Raw genomic sequence first — 27,052 nt, 5'->3', positions numbered from 1 at the left:
ATCTTGCCTCTGAAGGCATCTGTGAAATAAGATGGGATGGCAAAGTGGCTGAGGAGTATGAGTACCTGCCCTGCAAGCATGAGACCTAAGTTTGGTTCCTTGGCATCTACGTCAAAAGCTGAGCACAGCTGTGCATAACTTCATCTCTAGCACTGACAGGGGTAGGGAAGTGAATCCCAAGAGCTTACTCGCCAAGTCAGGCAGCCTGGTCAAAAAGGCGAGCTCCAGATTCTGTGAAAGACCATGTCTCAAGGAAATACGGTGGAGAGCAAGGAGAGGAAGGCACCAAAGTCCCCACAGGCTGTCAGTAAGATGAATGGAAGCAAGTGGAATGTGTGCGTATCCCATACATACATATGCCACACTGAGTGAGGTGAGGAGGGAGAGAGAGAGAGAGAGAGAGAACACATGCTTAAGTAAGCAATATGGGTATCACCCAGAAAATTTTTCTTGGCCCCATCTTTTAAACCCCATTCTCGACGCTGAGTAGCAATGGCTTATTTCCTTCTATCGGCCTTATCAATTGCTGTGACAATTGCATAAGTGTACATATATCTGGCCAGAATCCAGATAACCTTTTAAGGGGAAAATTATTATTTCCAAGCCTGAAGACCCAACAGCTTTATAAAATGATCCACATGTCCAGAACTCTTGCTCGCTTCTTCAGGTACTGCTGGGATTCTAGAAGCAAACCTAGATGCTTCACCAAAGACGGAAGGCAATACCTGTCGCTTCATATGCAAGCAGAACACGCTGCATGAAATTCTTTAAGAATGAATCAAAATCTTTAGGAAAAGAAAATAAAACACCCTTATAGACAAGACCTGAGCTCTGCCTCTGTCTAAGCTGCATCTCATCTGTACCACTTTCATTCTCTCCAGCTTGTCTAGAAGAATCATCTTCCCATAAGGAAGCAGAGAGTCCCTCCACGGGAAAGTATTCAAATAATATCGGGTATATTCAAGTGATGGAACATTCTGCAGCTAGTTAAATACTTAGTGTAATGATGTCCGAGATGTACTGTGGAGTGAGAAAAGACAGGCTGCACCCATGAGTATAAGCACATGATGCTGTTTTCAAGGGGTGAAGACACAGATATTTACGTGAGCACGAAATAAATATGAGAGCAAATATGAAATACTAATGATGGCATCATCTGAGAAAAGACCAACAGTGAGAGTCTAAACCAAGATACTTTGTGGGTTTTGGGCCTCTGTGGAAGTTATTTCTTACAAACAGAGTCTGCACAATCTCTAGAATAATAACAACGCAGCACAGTCAAGAAGAAGCATCTTGTGAATAAATGTTGTCTTGCCATCAGGTTCAAATCAATAAAAAGCAAGTTACCATCCAAGAAAATAAAAAGAAACCACTGCTAAAAGAAGAGCTTTGGTAGTCCTGAGGCAAATTTACAAGCATTTAAATTTGTAGAAACCTTGGAGACGATTTCCCATCTCCAGTAGCCTTTGTCCTGCCATCTTATGTCCCAAGACTCTGCTTGCCTGTGTGATTGCTAGAACTTTGCCTTGCAGCTCAATCTAGTCAACGCCATAGGCTACTTCAGAGATGGTGATTTGTTTAAATGCAGGAACTTTGGGAAGACACAGGGGTGGGGAATGGCTTGGCAGGACACTTTAGTGAGGAGCACAATCCTGCCAAGGTCCCCAAGATATTTTGCTATGTCACTTCCAGCAAGCCACAAGAGAGAGAAAGCACCAGTGAATGAGAAAGTGGAGATGCTCCAGGGTACCAAGGCAAGAGGGATGCCAGGGGAGGAAGCCTCAGAGCCAGCCATGATACAAGTAATGATTTTCATTTACTTCAGTAATAGAATCGGTGCAACCTCTTCATCTTACTTAAACGCTGGGATGGGGAAAAAGGTAAGCGGTGTTTAAGGGAACAACTTCACTTTGGTTAAAGGTCTTAATCAAAGTTCAAGGGCACGGCAAACATAAGACGAGGGGAAAGCAACCAGAACCAGATGATGGATGGAGCCCTAGCTGTGACCCTGCTGTGCTTGTCCCTTTACAATGCCAAGCAACAAAGGAGCCTTCGGAGCATCTCTTTGTCAGCCTTGGAGCCAAACTCCTAAGGAATGGAGAACAGAACTGTGGTCAGCAAGGAAGAAAAGATTAAGGTCAGAGGACATACACAGTCTGAAAGAAAAGGGTACAAATGGAACTGAGGGAGTGCTGTGTGTGTGTGTGTGTGTGTGTGTGTGTGTGTGTGTGACTGTATGTACACATGCATAAATATATACCTGTTTGTGTGCGTGTACATGTGTACATGCATACATATGTGTGATTGTATGTGGGTCTGTGTGTATGCATACATGCATATGCGTACATGCTCGTGCATATGTGTGTACACATAGAGGAAAACACACTCCACAGGGAAGGCATTCATAGATCTTCCCACAGGCCAGCTATTTTCCATGAGTTTAGTCCATAATAATCCTGAAAACCAGGGGCTTTTCCCACAATTCTGAACAATACTGAAGACAGGGACTTCTCTATCCCTTTTTCGAGACGTGTGATCTGAGGTAGAGAAGAGAAGCAGCAGCAGCTACTCTGTGTGCGAAGATGTGAGACGTATACCTGGCACTTGAGAAGGGTTCATTTCCTATTTTCATTTTATTAGGGGTGGCATATCAAGCTCCTTCTCTTATGAAAGCCCCTATCTTATTATGGAATTACTATGGTTACCACACATGCAGAAAGGTCAGGCAAGGCTCTGCAGGCTGGTGGCAACAGGTTCAGGCTCATCAAGAGGAGTCACTGTCATCCAAATGACTGAATCCTAAGTGTCCCCTCCCCCAACACACACGGTTCCTCTGCAAAGCCTTCAAGAGAGGTATCCCTAGTCTGTCATTAACAGCAACCTAACCTCAGTTCCACTTAGGGCCAGCCTGAGCCCCCACAAACATGATTGTCCAAGCATCAGCTTTCGGAACAACACAAATCTGGCTGTATTTACAACCTCTTCCCTGAAAGATCATGCCTTGGCACCAGCTTTTTCATCTAGCTAAAAGCTATTATGATTGCTCTCATGGTCTGATCTATGTCAGTGCCTTCTCCAAAATACACACAGGCCATACCTCCTTATAAGAGCTGTGCAAGCTGCCTGGGCTTGCTTAAAAGAGAACTATTTTATATTTGTACTTGCCTTTACTGTATTTGTGCAGTGTTTGCAAATGTTTATTAACTTCCGGCTTTGCCACAAATGATGGAAATGCATAAGATGCTGTTTCCTGCACTGTCTTCTAAAATAGGAGGTGGCTCAAACAGGTCCCTCAGAACCGAAGCTACCTGGCCAGTCTGACTAACTAGTGTGGATGGTGTTGTAGTGTTCATGTGAAGCACCTAGAAATGGGGCTTGAATATGCAGGTTCCGGGCCCAGTGCCCAGGGACTTGGAAGTATAAGATCTCGGCAGGGCTGCAGGTATGTGGACTCTTGTTGACTATGATATAGACACAGGGTGTCAATCTTTAGCTTTCCCTGGGCTGTGCTAGATGAAGAACTCTCTTGGGCACACGTTGTTAATGGTGCACACCCTACACACCAAAGGATGCAAGAGCATTCATATACTTACTTTCTTGACCTTTAATTTAAATGGCCTGTTCTTTATAGCATCAGAGATTCTAGGTCTGTTTAGATAAGACTTCAGGACCAACCTCAGTCTATCTGTTTCAATACTTCACTAAGGACTGGGTACCTGGGATCAAACACAGGAAAGGGAATGGCCAAAGATCAGTGAGTGTTCTGCTCCTTTAGCCCCATAAAGTAGTGTTATAGTCAAGAAATTACAGTGATAAAATCAAGAGCATCAACAAGTCTTAAAATCAAGATCAAGGCCACCAAGCCCTGGATTTTAGAATACAGCAATTCAGGGCAGAGCTATTGGCTAGAAGGAATGCAAATATAGGTTATTTTCCTCCATGATTCCATCTGTAACTGTACCTGATCCCTTCTCTCTCACTTATATGTGGGTATCATTTAACAGAATACTTTTCATGGGTCCCCTGGCCATCTCTGTCCTCAACACCTTCTCCTGCAGATCTTGCAGCATTTCCAATTAATGACAAGTCATAAATGTGGCACGGTGACTTGCGAATCTAATAAATGTGCCACTCCAGACTGGCGATCCAAAAATTACTTATTATCTCTTCCAGCAGAAACCAGAAACAAAATTACTGGGGAACTGTGATGGCCACATATTCTAGTTCTAGCCAGTGAAATTGCAGTTTATGTCATGGGAGATGCTTCCAAGAAAATCAAAACCAGACAGATTTGATATGCCCTAGTACCTCGATGTTTCTCTTACCAGCAATGCTGAGATGGTACCTAAAGGTAGAGCATCCATTCTGTGATCATGAGGACAAATGCCACCAGCAAAGCTGCTAGAGAGAGGCCTGATGACTGAAGAGAATTCTCATTCTGACTTCCCCACATGAACAACTCCCAGCGAAGCCCAGATTGTAGCTGCTTAGGTCAAAGACTGATGAACAAATAACAATTCCATGAATGAAACGAAGCGGCAGGAATGAAAAATAGAAGCATCGTGTCTATATATTTGGGAATAAGGAGTGTTACTCCGACAACTCAAGTTTTAACTCTGAATAATCATGAGCTCTCACATTTTAATAATCTCGGCAATGAAGTGGCCAGGTTTGTGAAGATCAAAGAGACAAGATGGGGCTAAGGAGATAAATTACCCAGCAAAGTGCTTGCCACATAAGCACAAGGACCAGATATAGACAAGAACCACACAGAAAGATACAGATTCACCACTCACATAAGTGGTAGTAAGTGGTAGCTGGGCTTGTAGGTCTGCCTGTAATCCTGACACATTGGCAGAGGAGGCAGGGGAGCTCCTCTGGCTAACTATCCTAGCTGAATCAGCAACTCTGGGTTCAAGTGAGAGACCCTGCCTCAGTATGTATGGTGGAGAGCAAATCAGCATCAATCTCCAGTCTCCACATGCAAGTGTGCACACACACATAGGTATGTGCATACACACAAATCTGCACCCAAAACATATGGACATACATACATACATACATGCACACTGCTACACATATGCAGGCAAAAAAGGACAAAAGAGCAAATCTTTATGGAATAGGATATAAGCGGAAAAGCAAATCCTACACCAAACTATTTTCAGATAAATACTATAGGACTATCCTCATGGGGCTTATAGGAAGTTCATAGAGACAGTCAGAACAGCAGTGCCAAGGGCTGCAGTGAAATCCATGGGAGTTTGCATAATGGGTACCAAATTTCCATATGAAGATAAGAAAGTTCTGGAAATGGATACTGGTGAGGTTGTGCAGTGATGTTCATTAATTTAACACCGTATGCCCATTTTCTCTCTCCCTCTCCCCACTCCCCCCTCAGAGATGTGATGTGATTTCACATTTTGATATGAATCCCATGTACAAGCAAATATTCAAAGTCCTAAAAATTTCTGCTCTCAAGCATTTTGGATAGGGACTGGCAACTTACACATTATCACACATCCAAAAGAAAGGATGATGAGAAAGAAGGTGAGACAAGAGAGGCAGCAGAAGGCCACACAATGATCTGACCCCACTTAAGGACAAAAGAGCCATGAAACCATGGACAATACCAGGCCACATCTGCTGCACAAGAAAGTGACCTGGGGTAAGGTTCACCCATTTGTGAGATGACCGATTTCTGAGTATGCAGTCCAGCTCACAGCTGCAATGCTGGAGACATGGCAACGGAGAGTGGGGGCTGTCTATGGAGAGCGTTCCCAGCTTCAGATAGGATTCCCTACACTGGAATAATGAGATGAGAGCAAGCAGTGCAGGGTTCATCGCGACACGCTCAGCCCTGTTCTGTCTCCCTTCGAGTCAGTGGTTTGTGAGAATTAGAATCTTTTTCCAATGTGAACTAAAAATATTACATTAATCTCATATACTTTATTCATTGATTTCTTTTTAACAAAAGACCTTCTAAAGATACTTAAAGAATGATCTGGCTTCTGAAGGAGTCAAATATTAACTAGAAATGATCATTTTAATTACCTAAAAGTGGTCAATCAACCATGCACTACAAAGACTTCAAACTGATTTAATACATTAAAATAACTAATAAAATTGTTGTAAAGACTTTTATAAATTTAGAGTGTCAAATAAATGGCCTGTAATCAGAATAATCATTACCCTATAAAGTAATTTAATAGCCACAAAGTGACCATAATGAAGCGCTACCATTTTATCCCCAGGACTTAGGACAGGGATGCTGTGTGTAGATAAAATTATAAAATGAAGAGAAATCAGTGTCACCAAGTTGTCCCTTTAGAAGGTAAAAGTACCTCTAAGCTCAGAGTCTAAACAAAACAAAACTAAAATAAAATTCAAGCAAAACCCAAGAAGATGGTCTGTAATTTAATATATGTTGTGTGCATGCGTGTGACAGGGGTGTGGGAATGTGTACACACACACACACACACACACACCTTAGCACACTCCCACACACATGTATATGCACATATAGAGGCCAAAGGGCAGGGTAGGGTGGCTTACTTAATCCCTATCCATCTTACGTTGAGATAGGGTCTCTCCGCTGAACCTGGAGCTCAGCAATGCAGCTAGACTGGCTAACTAGAGTGCCCCGGGATCCACCCCTCTCTGCCTTCCCAGCCCTGGTATGACAGGGACACTCTGTAGCAACTATTTACATGGGCACTCAGCATCCAAATGTAGGTCCTCACACTTTCCCAGCCAATATCTTTTAAGTAAAGAAACAGGTGCATGCCTTTAACCAATAATGCCATATAATACTCAACAGTCATTAGAATATATTCGACCAATTGTTTAGAAGCCCTTTAAAAAAATAGATCTGGAAAATGGATATTCTTTTTCAAAATTTTGCTTTCTAGTTTTCATTATTACATGAAGCGCTGTAAAAAAAAAATAAGACTGGACAAGAGGTGGATTATTTTTCTTCCCAATAAAAACCCAAAATTTGTATATCAAGAAGATCAGATAAACAACAAAAAAATTATGGCTGAAAATGTTAAATATGCATTAAATGTTGCTCATCACTCTCCTTCAAGAAGCAGGAAGTTGCAGCATCTAGTGAATTAAGCAGCCGAAAATGTCAAGAGCAGTGGAAATGAACCCCAGGCAGATCTCAATGGCTTAGCTGGTTTCTCCAGCTATAAAAATCAGGACATTCTTACTGCTGTTTGTGTTAGGTAATTAACAGCTGCAAAGCACACTGAAAGGAGAAACTGCTAAATAAATAATGACTGCTACGGAATCTCAACCATAACGTGCTAAATAATGAAGAGGAAACACGGGCTTCCAGCGTGACCATTTCTGTTTCGCAGTTAAGGCAGAGTCTCATTAGGGTAGCTCAACACACACAGTCAGAAGTTAAGTCGGTGATGAGCGGCCTCGGGGGTGATCGTGTGTCTCCACTGCAACTGGCCTGAGTGTACAGGTAGCAACAAAACCAAAGTCGTGCCCTTTGTGACTGTAAAGTGTCGCCGTTTTGCCTGTGACTTTGATTGCTTCCGAGCAGAAGCCATTCACTAGGAATCCACAAAGCAAACCCCGTTCTCAGAATTTCCCTTAATTCAGATGGATTTTGACACCTAAACTACACAATGTTTCGTCATTACCTGGATATTAGTGACACAATGACATCTCAGATAGCCGTGTTACACATCTTCCAATCTACTTGACTATAATGTTTATGAGACTATGAACTAATCTGAAAACCCGGCATGCACTTTTCAGATTTGCTTCCAAATGAGATAAGGATCACATGATATTAGTGCCAATTCAAGCCCTCTCTTCCACACATTCTTTTCCAATAGTGTAATTTGAATTAGAATGTCCTCACAAAGAGCGCAGACCCCAGCTTCCAGAATGGTCTGAGAAGAATTAGGAGGTGTGGCCTTGTTGAAAGTGTTTTCTGGGGAGTAGGCTTTGAGGTTTCAAAAGACTCTTGCCATTTCCGTTGTTCCCTCATGGCTGTAGGTCAAGGTGTGACCTCTCAGTGGTTCCCGCTGTAGGCTTTATGCCTCAATCACAGACTCCAACCCTCTGATGTCACAAGCTCAATTAAATGCCATCTTTTTATAAATTGCCTTGGTCACAGCGTTTTATCACAATAATAGAAAAGTAACTAGGACACACAGTGACAGGAACATGTCATAAGATGTAAACTAAACATATACCAGGAGATCTTGAGGTCTTTTATAATCTTATCTATTCTTAGAGTTTTGTATATGCATCAAACATTGGAGTTCTGTCATCATGTTATGAAAAGATTGGAAATCCTTAGAGATTAAATCTACTTTAATTACTCTTAATTCAAAATGCGACACATGGAAGACACAATGTTGTACTTAAATCTAAAACGTTCTATTCAAAAAAATACATTACACTGTGAATTTTCTTCATATTCTAAAATAAACTATCTGTAAAAAAACTGTCTCAACATCACTGAAGAAAAAAGAAACTTAAATGTATTTGGAGAGAGAAGCCATCCCCCAGTTAGTATTTAAGAAAAAATTAAACATCTACAGAAGAAAACAGAATGAAGGGTATTGCCCACATTAAAATGCAAATCTATCATTTTATTCTCATAATGACCAAGACCTCAAATACCATTTTCAGTGACTCATATTAATTTAATTGCAACATTAGCTTTTATAATCATAGATGTAAAAAGAGCAGTGTGTTCCAAACATAATTATCTTCCAGCATCTCATTTCATGAAATTATTAGTTATGATGAGCGTCTCGGAATGAATTTGTATTTGATTAGTTTCACTTATTTAAGAGCACTGAATAATTTAAGATCTGTTTAAACAGAAGGGTAACAAGAGGGGCATTTATGAGAGTGCTGAATCTTCCTGTACCCCATCCTCTGGAGAGTACCCCCCAAGTATTCCTGAACAGCAGTTGACTGTACATACCTTCTAGATGGAGCCACAACAATCGCCCCTTCACACTGACCACAGAGGCCACACACAGCTCTCCTGGATTCCTGGGGTTCACAGCTTCAAGCTTCATGTTCTTTGTGAAGCCCCGATTGAATGCTGCCTGAAAGCAAAAGAGAAGTAGGCCTAAGCCAACAGCTCACAGAGGCAGAGAATGGGTGACTACAGAACTGGCCAGCGAAGACAGTAGACACAATTGCATCTTATTGTTGATACAGAAAAGCTTGTTTTCCCCCCTGCTCATGAGCAAAGGGCCATTCATTCTTTACCACAAAGATCAGGAATCAGAACTGTGCTTAATACACAGTGGGCACCTGTGAGATTTTGCTAAATGTATGACAGTATGGACACATTCTATCTCTAATAGAACCTCAATTCTATGGGCTTTCTAAGACACATCAGTTCTCTACTCTTCTATATTCCTTGCTAAAATCATACCTAGGGCGTTAAACAAGGCAGATGGAGTATCCATCTGGTATCATTTTCTTTTAAAGGACATTTAAAGGATGCCCTTTCACTTATAGCATGGGTCTGTTGGTGACAAATTCCTTGTATTTCATTTATTTAAAATTGTCTTTATTTTCTTACTTCTTATTTGTCTTTACTTTTCTAATTAACTTAAAAATTTATATATACTAGGCACTGGGAAATACAGAAAGATAGCTCAGTCAGTAAAGTACTTGCCATGTAAGCAAGAGGACCCAAATTCACTCCCCAGAATCAATGGTTAAGAAAAAAAATTCAGGGTGTGGTGGCTCTTACTTGTAATCCCAGCATTGAGGAGGAGATAAACAGATCCTTGAAGCTTCCTAGCCAGTCAGCCTGGCCCCCTTGGAGAGTTTCAGGTGGACCACAGCTGAGAAATGACACGCAAGGTTGTCCTCAGGCCTGTACATACACTCATACACAAGTACCAGAAACACACACACACACTCACACACAAAGCATGCACATAGCAAAATCCACTGTTTAGGTTGCCCTGGTTGGTCTATAAAGATAAAGCTGTTGGACCAGTACACACAACCATATCACCCACAACTACAGTCATGACGCAGCACAGCCCCTTCGCTACCTCCTCCAAACACCCTTGCACGAGCCCTGTGCAAGTCCGTGACACTCAGCTCCTGGTGGCCAGCAATCTGGCTTTTGTTCCTGTAATTCCACATATTCATTTTATATTAGCACTAGAGAGAATCACATTCTATGAGACCTTCTGAGCCTGTCTTCCTTCCCTTAGTTGATGGTTAGTTTTAAAAGTCAACTTGCCACAGTCTAGAATGAACTGGAAAGAGAGTCTTCAGTGAGAAACTATTCAGATCAGGTTGAGGGAGAACATGGGTGTGGGAACTGTCTTCTTTACTGGCCAAGAGGGAAGACGTATCCCAAATGTGAGTGGCATCATAAACTGTAGAAGAGGACAACCAATAAAGAACACAAGGAAGGGGATGTTTTTCTTTGTTCTAAACTGTACATGTAAAGTGGCCAGACTCAAGTCCCTGCCTTGACTTCCCTACTTCCATAGACTGTAAGCTAGAATCTTTCTCCTAAGTAGCTTTTAGTCAAGATCTTTTATTACAGTGACTGAAATGAAACCAGGACACTTAGCAGAATGCATTTGAGGATCATTCCCACAAGAATCATATGTAGTTTGTTCAATTAGTATACATATCACAATTTATCAAATTTATCAATACATTTGCCGGTTACGGGACACTGAACCATTTCCACAACTTAGGTATTACAAATGACGCTGCTACAACCCTGCAGGCGCACATTTTTTGTGTGGTCAGAAGTACATGACAGCGTTCAGGTTACCTTAACAAAATGCAACAGACTAAGTGGCCAGAACAACCAAAATTAGTTTTCTCCAGGTCCTAGAAGCTGAGATTGCAACATCGAGCTGTCATCAGGTTGGTTCCTGCTGAGGTCACTTTCTGTAACTTACAGATGGCTGTTTGAAGCCTGTGTCAGGCCACGGTCATCCCTCTGTTCTTTCAATAAGTACACAAGTGACATGGGATTAAGACTTCATCTTTTCGTAATTGTTTCTTTAGATATTGTCACTCCAAACACCATCATATTTTGAGGGTTTCAGATGAGATCACATGAATAGGGGTGTGGGAAAGAAGCTTAACCCCTTCACAATAAATTTTCACTTCTCTAGAAACAGAGTTGTAGGGTGATACAGGAAATGGGTGTTAAGCCTTGTCCGGTATTTGGCTTGCAAAGCGGTCTCCTCATTTCTGCATTCCCACACGTGTGAATAGTAGCTATAACTCCCCGGGAGCGTTAGCATGACTGGTGTTCCAAAATTCAGCTGCTCTAATAGAGACCTTCAAATTCATTTTCAATGGAGACCTAGTGGTCTTCGTTTGGCTTATGTTGCTGTGATAAAAATATCCTGAGAAAAAGACGACTCAGGAAAGAAAGGATTTGTTTTAACTCAATTCCAGCACATGGCCCATTACATCTGGGAAGACAAGGCAGCAGCAACTTGAAAGAGCTGATTACATTGTGTCCACAATTAAAGCAGAGGGACTGGGGCTGGAGACATGGCTCAGAGGTTAAGAGCACTGACTGCTCTTCCAGAGGTCCAGAGTTCAATTCCAGCAACCACATGGTGGCTCACAGCCATCTGTAATAAAATCTGGTTCCCTCTTCTGGCATGCAGGCATACATGGAAGGAATGTTGTATACATAATAAATAAATAAATCTTTAAAAAAATAAAGCAGAGGGACTGAATGTGTGTGTGTGCACGTACGTGCGTGCGTGCGTGCGTATTTTCCCCTGCTTACTTTCTCCACCCAGTCCAGGACCCAAACCTTGGGAATGACACTGTTCACAGGAGGCTGGGTCTCCCCACATCAGTTAAGGCAACCAAGGCAACCTCCCATTGGCAAACCCTATGCAGAAAACCCATCACCAAGACCCTCTTCTCAGGCGACTTTAGGTGGAAAACATGTTGACAATGAAAACTAGCCATCACCCATTACACTAGAGTAGATTCTTCACAAGCCCTGTACACTGTGAGGCTAAGCAGTGCTTCCTGTATCTTGGTCATCTACATCCTTTATAGGAGGTGTCTGTCTGTCTTCACCTTCCTTCAGCCACTTCTAGGTCTCCAATCTCACAGCAGATTGCTCCTTAAGATTCATTTGTCTTCTTTATTCCTCCTTGCCATTTTTTTCTTTCCTCTCTGTTCTGTACCTCCTCGAATCTCCACATTCGAGGTCAGTAGCTCCCATTTCCATTCTGCTATTACACTGATGAATTCCTTTCATGCACACACCATTCTCAACGCCAGAGCTTCTAGCTTCGGCAGCTTTTATGCCGCATCTTTACATCCACAACAAGGATACTTTCCTTTACATTTGATGTTATCAAATTCCAGGGTGTATTAAAAACAGAGAACTAAAGAATCAGTATTGCCAATGAGCCCCTAAGGGGTGCTATAGCTGCTGGTGTGGGCGTCACACAGTAAGAACCATACCTTCCTCTACTGGGTTTCAGTACAGTAAGGGACATGTAGTGTTTGTCTGCCAATTCCAGCATCTCAATCATGCTGGGTTTTTCTTTGCTTTCCTTTTCTCCTTTCTCTGATGGAATGCGGTTGTCCCAGCTTTTGTACGCTTTAGCTGAAACATGCATGCACAAAATGCAAAGACACAGAAACTCTGGGTTGTGCTATATTCCCACAAGGCTACACATGGGGCTTTTGCTTTTGTTTCTGTTTTCAATTTTAGCAAACCATCTTCTTGGCTGAATTCGAACTACACACTCTGTCTCTTTAGAAGCAATTTAAAGGCTCACTCTGTTCTCCTCTCCTCACCGAGGTTAACTGCAGACTTCCTTGGACATAGATGATTCAAGCGTCTACCAACAATGCAGGTGGCATTTATGGAACAGGATTTTGGACTTTGTCTACCTGCTTCTCCACTGTCTGAAACTTTATCTTCTTTCTAGTATCTATATCAGCCTGGACTCTAGATATTGACTTATCAGGGCAGAGAGTCCCACACCACATTGTCAGTTGTCCCATAAGTTGCCATCTTCATACTGTAACTATAGATGTGAACATTGTCCGTGGTCCTTCTTCCAGCTGCTTGCCCCGCCCCCCAAACATGCCTGGGTGTTTTTATTCATGCTCCACAACTCTCGTGTGAGTGTTTTTGATACCTGGTCTGGAGTTAAATAGTTATTTCAGGAAGATCAATTCAGTCCGAGTTTTCTCAGTGCTATCAGCAAACCTCTCTCCAAATATTACTCTCAAATAAATGTGACTTTCCCCAAACAGTAGCTACTATAAACTGCAATCAAATATGCTAGCGTACTATAAAAGCATAGCCACGTTGAAACATATAAACTCATCTACACAGATTCCTCAAACCAATAAAAGACTGTACCGTTATGTGACTCTTATGGGGATAGAAATCAGAGTCATTTAGATTTAAGTGTCTTTTTATAAAAGCAGTTGAAAAGGCAATTGTATCCTTATGTAATCAGAACAAAAATTATGTCCTGCATGCTTAAAAACAGCCAATTTGCTCCTTCCCTGCACATTTCTCTGGAAACAGGAAGCCGGGGTGTTTACACTGGACTCTTTCTTGTCTTTAATGGTCCCCCCTACACACACAAGTCACCCTCTCTCGTTCACACAATTACATATGAATCCTCTTTCCAATGGCACAGCTGGATGGCTGTGTGGAGAACCTTGAAGTTAAAAAGCATTTTATCTCACTTAATAAGGAAAAGCTACAACCACATAACCTCTTTTCATTTCCTCTCGTTGCTTGAGGGTGATTTATAAAAGATCAATAACAAAACTGTTACCTCTGAGTTTCCTTTACTAAGCATTTGGCTATGCCAATCCATCCTATAACCAACTCTGATTGTTAAAACATCCCCAGGGAAATGTCTTCCACGCAGCCAGTTCCACGCTGCTCTCCTCTCAGTGCACATGAGATGCGTGATTAAAAAATGAATTCATAATAAGCATTCCATTAAAGAGCACTTGTAGCAAGCTAACAAATTCAGCGGAGGCCCAGTATGCAATGCATATGCCAGCAGGCAGACAGCTCTCCTGTCTATTAAATAAATGGGGAGCCAGAAACAAAAGCAGTCCTAATGAATACACCAGCAAATTCATTAAGCCAGATTTAATCTCGGTGACTGAATCCTGGAAGCTCCAAAGACAACCTGGAATGTGGGTAATTGCTCCAGAGTGAAATGCCATGTAGATACTCCTGGATAAAAGGAGAATATCAGAGGGCCAGTGAGACGGCTCCGTAGGGAAAGTGTTGGCCAGGAAAGCGTAAGGACCTGAGTTCAGATCCTCGGGTCAGAGGAGGGGGGGGGGGAGAGGGAGAGGGACTGACTGCTGGAAATAGATAAATAGACAGACAGACAGACAGACAGACAGACAGACAGACAGACATATAGATAGGTAGGGTGGGGAGTGAATGAGGAAGACACCTAACATTACTCTGGGTTCCCTCCACGCCCAGTCTCTCCTTCTCTTGTGGAGCTATGCTGTCACGGGAGAAATATACTCTAAAAATGGAGCCAAGAAGTGATGTGAAAATTTTCTCTCCAAAGCTAGAGTCAGAAGAAGAATGGTTCTCTTGTGGGGTTTTGAACAGGTTTGGGGGCATCACAGGTTATTCCCCTAGTCCTTCATGAAAGACAGGACAGTAGATTCTGTGACAGTGACATCAACATTGTACAAAGTCATGTGGCGCTGGCCTTGATAAGCCTCAAGGGGTTCAGGAACACGATCACATCTGTCCCCATCACAGTGTGTAAAACACGCCCCCACAGTGTTAGCTGCTGCAGAGAAACTGCTCCTATCGCTAATGTCAGTAACTGAAACATCCTCTAGTTGCTGATGCTCCCTGTATTTGGGGGTACACACGAACCCAGTAATCAAACTACTTCATGTTTCATCACCTCTGTGTGACTTACGCTTGGACAAGCTTCTCTGGAGCCGTGCTTTCCTTTCTTGCCCTATGAATTCTGTTGTCCCTGAGACACAGGCAGCCCTGTCAGTGGACAGCCAGTCAGTAGCTCCAGGAACACAGGGTCAGAAGCAAGCCTATGCAGGAAGGGAGCTGCAGGTCTCAATCGAAAGGGGTGTGTCATTTCTTCTCAGCGCACGGAATTTACTTCCCTAAGTACTGGTACGCTGAACACACTTGGGGACGCAGGCTTCATTTTTAAAACAGAGAGAACAGTTCACATCCCTCGCTATGGTCTCCACAGCGGATGAAACTTAAAAGAACAATTTTGCCACCGCTTTGCCAGGCTTTACCACTTCCTGCTACTGAGCAAGTTCACTTATCTGTTTCTAGTTTTTGTCACTAAAATACTGCTACAATAACAACAAAGTAATCTTTAAAGTGAGCACATCGGGAAGCTGCTCAGCCGGCATCTTACAAGGAACAAAAGCACTTCCTAAAGTGTCTGTCTGTCTGTCATCTCCCTATCTATCTCCCATCTATCTATCTATCTATCTATCTATCTATCTATCTATCTATCTATCTATCTATCTACCTACCTAACCTACCTACCTACCTATCTATCTATCTACCTACATACCTACCTACCTAACCTACCTACCTACCTACCTACCTACCTATCTATCTATCTATCTACCTACCTACCTACCTACCTACCTATCTATCTATCTACCTACCTACCTACCTATCTAAAACAAGATTTCTTGCATCCTGGACTAGCTGCAAACTCACTATGTAGCAGAGAATGGCCTTGAACCTCTAATCTTCCTGTCTTTACCTACAAAGTGCTGCGATTACAGGCATGCATTCACTACCACACCTGGCTGATTCAATGCTGGGAATTGATCCATTCACTCTAAGCAAGTATTCTACCACAAAACCACATTCCCAGCCTAGGATTACACACTTTAATAAACTTTAAGAGCAAAGAATATCTGATCCTTGCCTCTTCCAAAAGCAGGAACTAAACTCCAGCATGTTGGAGATACTGGGCATTTGTTCGCCAGTTTATCAGAGCAGCCTGGTATCATTCACACAGCATGAAATGCAACCTGTCAAACCCGTGATGGTTCGGGGATCCTGCTGCACAAGGTGGTACTCCATGCTTAATTATCAAATAGGAGAGAAAACAAAACTCCCCAAATGCACAGGGCATAGCATCTACAATTTCAAATGAGAAGAAACGGAAAGCGTCTTACATTTCTGAAGCAGAAGGGTGGTGCTTCTTCTGCCCCATGCTGCTTGTAATAGTCTGCCCAGTCAAAGTCCTGGCCCGAGTAACCTGTGGAGGGAGAAACACATACGGTCTTAGTTGAGCTGGAAATCGGACAACAATCAGCCTGGATCAGTATCTTGAGAAAATGATAGGAAACTTAAGCTTCGAACCAAAGAGGGAAGTCTTCACAAGTTTCACAGCTCTTGAGCTTCCTTGATGAAAAAGTGGAACATTTGAGCGGAATGTGCTCAATGCAGGGAAGGGAGGTAGGTGTGCTGTCTAGCATATGCTTACCTGGGACCTGAAACCAGGTGAAGGAAGGTGGTACCAATAATCTGCCTTAGAGAGACTCCTGGTAATGGGGAGAGAGAATGTGACAGACACACACAGAGATAGAGAGAGAGAGAGAGAGAGAGAGAGAGAGAGAGAGAGAGAGAGAGAGAGAGAGAGAGAGAGAGGGAGAGAGGTGGGGCACTTGCGTCTAAAACATGGTTCAGAAATCTCTTAAGCACTTATTTTGTGGGAACTTGAACCAACAAAGAGAGGGCATGAGGTGACATTACCAGCAATACTACCACCATCGGAGTTAAGCAGTGCGTTTGCCTGCCCAGTCCTCCTAATAAAAGTAAAACAAACACAGACAGGCATCCTTTCGAGTCCACACATCAAGGTGACAGCACCTTGTCTGTATGAGGTGGGGTGCTCCTACCCAGCTAGGCCTTTCTCGTTTAGGATCCAGGTGTTCTCATCTCCTCCAAAATCTTATCATGTTTGCCAAGATGAATATGCATTATGTTCACACACACAGCCTCTATGGAGGAGGGGAAGGAGGATAGGAGGAAGAAGCCACATGGGCAAAGTTCTGAGCAATTCAGTTCAACGCAGCACACTTGTGTCTCAAGCCCCTTCCAGAATCCTCTACCCCAAAGCCTCCCACCAGAGAGGACCGGGTCTGCCACTTCTCTGTTCTGAGTCAGCAGAGCAGTACCAAGGCCTTTTCCACTTCAGATTCCTTCGTTTCTTAGGGGGGCTTTGTCACCCAAAACTCTACTTCTCTAATTGTCCTCCCTTCTGCATTTATACATTAAAACTCACTCCCCTCTGCTGTTTCCCCCTCCCCACCAGGGCTTCACATACTAAAAACAACTGCCTGCCAACTCAGAATACGAAGCTGATGTAGCTAAAATCAGCATTTGATTCCATGTAGAACCTCTTCCCCGTGATCCTGCTACTTTTTTGGCTAATTCTCTTTACTGAATAAGATAAGTTGATGAGAGAGGGCTCAGGCTTGAGAGCACGTGTTGCTCTTCTGAAGAACCTAAGGAGGTGCCCAGCACCTATGCCAAGCCTCTCAGTACCTCCAGCTCCAGTGGACCCCATGCTCTCTTCTGGCTTCTAGTCATCAGCACAGGATTGTACACACTCACAGACACACACGTACAATGCTGAAAATGAAAACTGGGAGATTATGGTGCAAGTCCCTGGAAAATCCAAAATGAATGAAGGGCAAAATGTTTTCATACTTGTTTGAGATGATGGTGTACACTCATGAAGGAATATATGTCTGAAGGGCAGAGAACAACCTTCGCTATTGTGTCTTAGTGCAATCTAGGTTTTGTTTTGTTTAAAACAGGAGTACTCAGTAGCCTGGAACTCACCACGCAGCCTTTGCTGGGTGGCCAAAAGAGGCCTCATGGATTTGTCATATTCTGCCTCGGCAGTGCTGGGTTTGGACACATGTCACACCATACCTGGTTCCTCTACATGGGTCCTAGAGACTGAAAACTTTGGTCCTCCTGTGTGAGAGGCAACCACTTTACCAACTGAGCCAGTGGTACAAAGTATTTTCTGATATCCATGCATTTGTATGAACTGCATTTGGGTGTTTTTTTTGTGGTTCCTATCTGCTCAGATCAAATCTTCTGATGTAGACGTCACCCCCCCCCCTCCCCGTTGTTACATACAGATGTTTAGCTGGGTTTTCTACAACCAGTTTCTAATGGGCTGCAAAGTGTCACACAGAGTGCCATCTTGGACCTGCAGCCAGTCCTTCTATACATCCAGAGTGCAACAGTGTCCGTGGGGAAGCCATTTCTAATCTAATAATTTCTAGATACAATCAAGTCTTGCTGGGCTTCATCTAAGCAGCAATTAATTATCTTGACCCTAAAACTCACTCATTTACTTGAAAATTGGAATGGCTTAGACTTCTCCTCCCCCTTCCTCTTAGGGACTGTTATTCAAGCCGTCATTTAAAAATTCTTTTCCTTTGGGCTGATAATGAGCTCTTTTTGTAAGGCAGTTTTGAGACAGCTCAGAAAATAACCACTACATAAAAAACAAACTGCCATGGATTGTATAAGAGAGACAACAGGGGTCAATTACACCCATTCATCAACAAAGACAGAACAAGAAGTACTGAGGCTTAAGCACAGCCAAGAAAACCAGTTTAAACCAGGAGGGAGGGAAGAAAACAGCAAGGAGGAGGGGAAAAATAAAGAGGAACTAAAACGCCTTCAACTATCGCAATTCGTACAAAGTCCCCCTATGGAGACTGTGTGAATGACAGTCATTAAAGGACGTTAAGCCTTCGTTACCGTCTATTTTGAATGAAGACATTCCAAACAGTGTGGGTGCAAGGGGGGAAAGGCTGATGACCCATTTTCTTGTGATACAAATGAACAGACATCAAGCAGCTCTGCTTGCAGCCATTAAGTGTGGCTGTGAATATGGGCAGTGCCTTTGAAAACACACGCTATAAAGAGCTACGCCCTTTGACACAATTTCATTTCTGGGAATTTATCCCATAAAAGTGACCCCTCCAAGAAAAAAAATGGGTTGCACATTAAAAATGTACAGCAAGTTATGATGAAACTTGGGGAAGGCAGAAATAATTTTCCATTAACAGAAAATAACATGAGATTTACCCAAGACATGGTTATGCATGGTTAGAGGGGGGGGGGAAATCATGAGAAAATAATTGCTATGGCCTTAGCTCAAAAGACTAACCGCCAACATGGACTCACTAGAGTTATGCAAAGAACAGAAAAATTACAAGAAATAATTGTTTTGAACTCATGGCAAATGTCTTTAATCTCCTCTTCCTTTTCAAGCTTCCACTCAAGACTGTGAAAAGGCTTCAGGAATGAACAATTTGGTATCCTAGCATCTTTGTTCAAGCATCATACACGGTCAGATCATGTGGCCAATCAGTGGAGATCCTGTACAATTTGCCATGAGTGACCCCTGCTCTCAGCCTCACCAATTCAGATTTTACCTAAGTACAAGGTCTCTGAGTGAGGTCTCACTCTGGTACAAAGAGGTGAGTCAGAACTTCTCAAGGCAGTAGTGGCCTTGTGCCCCTCGCCTGAGTGTAGAATGGGTATTCATAAAAGTTTAAGGTAGGGTTTTACTCTTAGGAAGCAAACACACAACAATAAAAGCCCCTCTTTCATGGAGCCTGGCTATAAAACGTGCCATCATAATAAAAAAAAAAATAAGAAACTAGCAAAAGGCTATTGTGCTTGTCCTCTATAAGCTGGACAAGAAGAAGACTAAAAGATGCCCACATTCTGAAGCCAGTAGGAAACAAGACCTTTAGTGCTCTTCTGCAGAGAGTAGAGCGCACAGCACTATGGAGGATGCCAGCTTGTTAGACTGCCCGTCTTCAAGGATATGCTCAGCCTCTGTCCTACGCATTTCTGCCTTTGTCCACAAAAAAAGAGTAAACTGACTCTAAGCATGCTGGATGTGAGGTGCTGTTCTTAACACTGGAGTTAGAGAAGTAAAGCAAACTGACAAAAGTGTCCCTTTCTGTGACAAAGACAGAGATGGAACCACTCTGAAGAGTCAGCTGTGCTGGAAAGATGACTCAGCCAGTAAAGGGCTTGCTTTATAGGCACGAGGACCCGAGTTCCATCTCTAGAACCTACGTTTTTAAAAATGAAAGGAAGGGGGAGGGGGAGGGGGCAGGAAGGGAGGAAGGGAGGCAGGGAGGGGGAGAGGAGGGAGGGAAGAGAAGAGAGGTGTGGTGGTGCACAAGATATTGTCATCCTAGAACTGAGGGGGAAAAAAAAACCAGCTCTTGGGGAGAGGGGAGTGTCGTGTAGGTCCTGAATGGAAAAGGATCTGTGAGCCCCAAAACCCAGGTGTAAATTCGAACATCAGTAAACAGAACGGTAAGGCTGGCATGGAATAAGCTGGTGAGAACCGAATTCTAACGGTACAGTTGTAACAGAAAAGAAAACACATGCAAAGCAATTCTACGGTAGAGCCTGAGAGGACCGTGCTGCTCATACTTCATGCACAAACTCAACTGAAAACAACGAATGGGAATGGTGAGAAGTACTGAACTAGTCACCTACACCTCCCAGGACTCCGTCCACGGTCATTTAACACAGCAGACGGTCATCTGTTCCCATCAGAGCTCTTCTTTCTATTGATGGAATCGTGCAGAAAAGCAAGAGGAAGGGAGGCAAGAGGAGGGGAACCAGGGTCGGTTTGGCATGAAAACTAGTCAGAGCGCTGCTTCTGGTAGAGAAAGACGAGCCTGGGAAGCATTTAGTAAGAGGGCGCTGTGGGCCAATTAACATACGTTTCCGTGTAAATGCAAAACCAACATGCTATTTTGAACTATGTTAGGAGACACAGATATCTCCAAAAATAGACTCCAATATCATATAAATATCAAGTGTTGACAGGGAAAAAAATGAACATTTTAAAAATCTTAAAGAATGAGTCAATAAGCCAAAGGGATTCTTAGTTTTTAACAACCAGAAATATTTTCAGTATTAAAAGCAACCCAGGTTCATCCTCTTAACTCTTTTCAATTAAAAGTGACCTCTTTGAGCCGGGCGGTGGTGGCGCACGCCTTTAATCCCAGCACTCGGGAGGCAGAGGCAGGCGGATCTCTGTGAGTTCGAGGCCAGCCTGGTCTACAAGAGCTAGTTCCAGGACAGGCTCTAAAAAAGCTTCAGAGAAACCCTGTCCCAAAAAACAAAAAAAAAAAAAAAAAAAAAAAAAGTGACCTCTTTGGTGGAGAATGAATCAGAAGATGAGAAATAAGGTTCTTTTTCCATATCTATTAATCAGGTAGGCAGCACTGTCTCCAGAGTGAGAGGAAGGATAAGTTTTAAAACTTAATCACATTGCAATTTGCAAAAGTAAAATAAATAAAAAAAAGTTCAGGTGTCTCCCAAACAAGAGGCTCACACCATGACATGGGTGTGCGTGTGGTGAGTCCTGGGGATCAAACTCAGATTGCTGAGCCTGTGCAACAAGCGTTTCCACTACTGAGTGGTAAACCAGTACAGCCTAATCTCTAAAACTCTAAATCACATACGGCAAAATGTTAACATCATTTGAATGGATCAATGAATGTCATCTGTGTTCGTGCATGTGTGTACATATATGTGTATATACATGTGCATACACATATACTTACACACATGCATATATAGAGAGTGGGGGGTATTGCATGAACCCCAGGCTCATCTCAAACTCACTATAGAGCTAAGCATGAATTTGAACTCCTGATCCTCCTTACTGTCTCCCAGGTGCTGGAGTTACGCTTGTATGTCACCATGCCTGACTGATTGCCTATATATATTATTCTCGACAATACAACTAATGATTGATAAAATGGAATTTTTGAAATGAACTAAGGACAACTACAAGTGACTCAGATTCTTTAGGAAAACAGAGTTGGACTTAGGAAGAGTCTATTTTTGTGCCCCAATAATAATTTAAATATACCTCTCCTTCCTAAATTACATTAGACAGTTTATGTGCCTATTAAATGGTCTACCCAGAGACTAGCAAAGTGCTAAAATAAGCGGTTTACTTCAGTATTGTCTCCTACATTGTACAACACAAATCTAAAGGCTGCATGATTTTCACTACCCTTCAAATTCTCCAACTAACCTGTGATATTATATGCCCAAAAGGTTCATATCCTATGTATCCTTTATTTCAGTTTGCTTATCTGTGTGTCTGGTTAATCACATTTGGCAGGGTTTATAATACTGGCAGTCCTTACTGGGTTAAACAAACAGGATCAAATCTCTCAGGCTCTAGCCTTTGTGTGACAGTGAAGCAGGAAGCCACTGAGAAGTTCCCGTCCATCATAGCTTAGAAGTCTGGTCTCTAGAGTCTGGGGCAGATATACTTCCCTTTCTCTTTTAAAAGAGAACAGAGTCAAAACAAGATAAAAAGAGACCTGTGTTCTTGGCATGCCTGTCTCCTATGTCACCGTCTAACTAAAATCTTTCAGAGACCAGGCAACATCCAATTGCAAGAAGTATTCAGTTTTCACAGGAATATAAGCACACGGAAAAGCCTTTGAAATCTCTTGGGGATATGCATATTACATCTTACACATTCTAGCTTATAAGCTTATAAGCCCCAATGTTCAAGCTTAAAACAGACTTTAAAAAAAACTTCTCCTTTCGTATATTAATAAAATAGGGAATGGTGTTTGAGAAATCCTGCAACAGGTTTCCAAACAGCGCTCAGAGTAAGACAAGACACGTAATGAACTACCTCAAAAGGAAACCACTAAACCACAGTACGAACCCCACCAGGATCAACGCCTCTAAAGTCACATTCGTTTTAATTACCAAAATAAATAGAATCTACCCTCATGAGATGAAACCAGACCCGGTAAACAAAGCCACAACTGTGGTATAACCATCAACATTTCGGAAATTACACCTTCAAACTGTAATTCACCAACTGCTCTGAACCATAGACCAATTACCGACGCAAAAGCCATGGCCCACTAAATCTGCCAGCCCTGCCCAAGGCCACCAAACTGCCCTGAAGGATGGAGTGTGTAGAGATGTCAGTCATGGGAGAATAGCAGCAAAGGGTGGCATAGTCGTTATGCAGAAAAACATTCATCTAAGATTATAAGGCTGGAATTTAGACACTCTCTTGGGATTTCAGAAAACGTTTAACACAACGGAGCTTGGAGTTCTCCAGGGGGAAAATGACTGAGGTTTAAATGAGATAATTTTTAAGATCCATTTCAAATATGCAAATCTTCCACTTGAGTGCTAAAGTCCCTCATATAATATGATATAGGGTTTAAATACAATGGTTAATATATCCTCCTGTGTACTCTAAATAAATCTGCAGAGTATTTACAATTTTTGGTCTGTATTTTATACCACTGCACTCAGCTATGATCACACAGCCAAGACTAAGACTACATGTTTCTCTATAGTCATCAAAGCCAAGTGCTGCTGTTCTTCTCTTTGTTTGATTTTGTGTTTTTGTGAATCATTTGCCAGTGTGTGTGTGTGTGTGTGTGTGTGTGTGTGTTTCTTGGGTTTTGGTTGTTGCTTGTATCCTTGCTTCCTTGTATGTTGTTTAAAAACAAAACAAAACAAAAAGGCCATAGAGCTGGATGCGAGGGGAATTGTGGAGGATGAGGGAGGAGAAAAATATGATTGAAATATATTGTATGAAAAAATTTCAATAAAAAATGTCAAGAAATAAATAAATAAAATACACATTTAAAAAAAAGCTAGGAATACAGTTGCCCTGAGGATCAACAGCAAAGGGAGGCTTCTGGCCTCCAGATGTGCCTGTGTATGTGCACATTGGCACACATGCATGCACACACACAGAAGAATCACCGTACTTTCCTTAGACTACATCCATTCATAGTCCTTGCCCATTTTCCTATGTTTCTTTTTCTCTTATAAGATAAAACATAATGTTTCTATTTCAATAAAGCTACCGCATAGCCAGCAGACAGCTACAGAACACCACTGGCTCTTTGCCTAAGGATGCTTGTCACTTTGGGCTTAAAAGGCTTGCCGGTGGGGTTTTCTTTTTAACAAGTACTCAATATCCTATTAAAAAAAAAACTACCAAATCCATGAGGAAACACTGTTTTTCTGTTTTAAAATTCTGCAGAAAGGCATGTTTCATCTTTGTAAGGATTGATTAAAAAGAACGTTTACGATAATTTTACCCAAGAGTTATAAGCATTTGGTTGAGAAGAAAAAAAAACATAATGGTGCATGATCATTGGGTATAAAAATCTTGGAGCTGGACAGGTAGGGCTTAGCAAGTTAAGAGAGCTTGATACCACCGAGGAAACCAGAATTTGGCTTCTAGTGCCCACACTGGGCAGGGTGCAACCAAATGTAACTCCAGCTTCACACAATCTGATACTCTCTTCTGGCCTCACATGTACATAAACACACACACACACACACACACACACACACACCAATAACCTAAATATAGAAAATACTTCATTTTATATGTGTGCATACTAATCATTATTGTAGGTATGAGTTCAACTATATTAATGCACAATAATTTTCTTCCTGTCATAAATATGAGCAGATAGCTACCTACGCTTATTTTCCTTGTAAATATTCAAGATATGTCAACAATCTCCTTTCCTACATTTCAAAGGATATGTATTCAAAAAATCTTTAACACGGATACCCACTTTGATATACTATCGCAAGGAACTGATCAAGTAGTCAAAATCAGCATGTAAATGTTTGTCCCTTATTAGTTCTAAAGCAGATGTGATTACTAAGTAGAGATTTGTGAAATCTCACCAAGCAGCATTTCCATTATATAAGCTTTCTTCTGATGATTGGAATCCATTCTACATGCTTCCGTGTAGAAGTTAGAAGGAGATGAAGATGTATCTAGGGGATTCACACTGGGTAAGCAGTCAGACACGGGAATTCTATAGTGGGAAAAAATTATAATAATTCCCAAGAAAACACCGAGAGTAGAAGCTTGTAGTTAGATTGTAAGAGTTTGACTGTCGGTTTGGTTCTGGGTGCTACTTGAGGAGACAACCATGAAGTCCCCATGACAGTTTTGAAGCTTAAGCTTTTCCATCTGGTTCAGGTCACGACAAAAAGAAGCCAAACAGAAATGCACAGAACACACACAGACTGAAGCCTTTTCTAGTACCATCAGGGGCAGTTGTGGAGACCACAGCTCCTGTCTGTCGCTCAAATCCTTGTTTCTCCGGCCAGGGCACATTTTATTGACTGTCAGTGTTGAACCGCCCTCACAAAAGGATTTTTGAGGACACAGTGAATCGGAGATTTCAAACGGTGTCAGGCAAGTTCACAGCTATGTCATCAGCCCCCGTAACTACGCAACCGAAATCTGAGGAGTCAAGAGCCGAAATGGAGATACACAAAGTACTTTCTCCATAGAGAGGAGTGTGGAAGGGAAATGAGAATCAGAGCCCAACAAGGACAACGATACGATAGATAAACCAGGCACAGCGCAAGTCAATGACGTGCACAGCATAGCTTGTGACTGTCAGCTAGCAAGCATGACGTCAGAAGTAATCCCATAATCCACACAGATCCGAAAAGGTTAACGTAGAACCTCTTTTTTTTTATTTAAGGTAGTCTGTTGAAATCTGCTCCATTAAGTTTATTTTTCTAATTCTTTCTCTAGTTTTCTCTCCTGCTAGTCCCTTTACATAGCCTCTCATAGTCTTGTCTTTCATTCTGCTTAGTATTTAGTTCACTTATTTTCTTAGTCAGGGTTTTGGGTAGCCCAGGCTGGCTTTAAACTCAATATGCAGCTGAGGAAGAGCTTGGCTTCCTGGTTTTCCTGCCTCTGCTGTCTGAGTACACCACTATACAGAGACTCACTTTCATTTATTGTTGTCGCCTCTGAGTAAACCTTAGACATGCAGCCAACAAAAACCACCTAACAAACTACAAGGGTGTCATTAAGCATTGCTTAGATCTCAAATTTAAATTATATTAATGCAACCTGGCCCTGTGTGAATTGCTGCAATGCGTTGCACATGAAGTGAATTATGAAATCATATTATAGCATCAGGTGAATTACCATGCGTTATTACATTAAATGTCTGGATCCTGAGAGTGTCTGAGCAAAGTAGAAAGTACACTAAGTTGAAAGAAATACACTACTGGCAATTTGTCGTACAGATAAAATGACTTCTCAGACACTTTCACGTCTGGACACCAATCACTGGGCGCCACTGTTGCTTGGATCTCTCACTACACAGTAGTGAGAAGCAGCTATAGAGCAGCTGGCAGAGAAAGTGCCCTGCCATTGGGGCTGAAAACCCAACCCCATACTTCTCAAGGGGTGGAGCTATGGGTGACACCAATGTCAATCAAACTAATGAAGACCTCTTTGCTTCCAGCACTGTTAATTCACACTGCAACTTCTCCACATAAACACGATGACATCATTTTGGAGACAATGAGACACTAGCCTGGATCTTCCAACCCCACAAATTTCCACGGGATACAAACCTTTGGGAGGAGTGAGGTTGACTCCGTTTTTAAGGCACCACTGTACTGGCAAAATTCCCAAAGAATCTGCATGGCACAGCATCGAGAGTTTGTTAGGTTCAGGTCTTAGGTCATCAATAGTCACTTGGAAAAAATGATTGTTAAAAACCTAAAGAAAGAAAATGAAGTCAAAGTTACTTTCTCAGTATTACACATCTAAATCCTGACACTGTTTCAAAGACACAAAGCATGTCCTATCAAATTGATTTTAGCACAAACCAGCATTTGTGTATTAATTACTAAATTAATCCAGTGGTTAAAAGGAAAATCAGCCATGCGGTCATAAACATGGAGAGAGAAGTAACTAAAATATACAGAAGAAAGTGAAAAATAGAGACCGAAATTAAAAAAAAAAAAACAAACAAGGGCCTCACACGGAAGAAAAGGAAACAGACAAATCCCTGCCCATAGGAACACAAACTGGGTATTAAAGGGCTAAATGGCACCTTAACCTTGACAGTGAACCAAATTCCTCACATCAGACCCTTCAACTCCTCAGAGTTCAGCTCT

At 42.1% G+C, this 27,052-nt stretch overlaps 1 protein-coding gene across 4 annotated transcripts in view; it reads right to left on the bottom strand.

Annotated features, from left to right (window-relative positions):
- The window catches only part of Sfmbt2 (Scm like with four mbt domains 2), a 179,664-nt gene that overhangs the window by 45,910 nt on the left and 106,702 nt on the right, over positions 1-27,052 (bottom strand). For all 4 annotated transcript variants that reach the window (XM_038333304.2, XM_038333306.2, XM_038333307.2 and 1 more), the window contains 3 exons: positions 26,504-26,651; positions 16,198-16,280; positions 8,960-9,086 (listed from right to left, as the gene is read on the bottom strand). In XM_038333304.2, coding sequence (XP_038189232.1) covers positions 8,960-9,086; positions 16,198-16,280; positions 26,504-26,651 — 358 coding nt within the window. The remainder of the gene's footprint in view (positions 1-8,959; positions 9,087-16,197; positions 16,281-26,503; positions 26,652-27,052) is intronic.

This window comes from Arvicola amphibius, chromosome 6 (assembly GCF_903992535.2).
Source record: "Arvicola amphibius chromosome 6, mArvAmp1.2, whole genome shotgun sequence".
NCBI classification, from domain to species: Eukaryota; Metazoa; Chordata; class Mammalia; order Rodentia; family Cricetidae; genus Arvicola; species Arvicola amphibius.
This window is presented reverse-complemented; position numbering and strand designations above follow the sequence as displayed.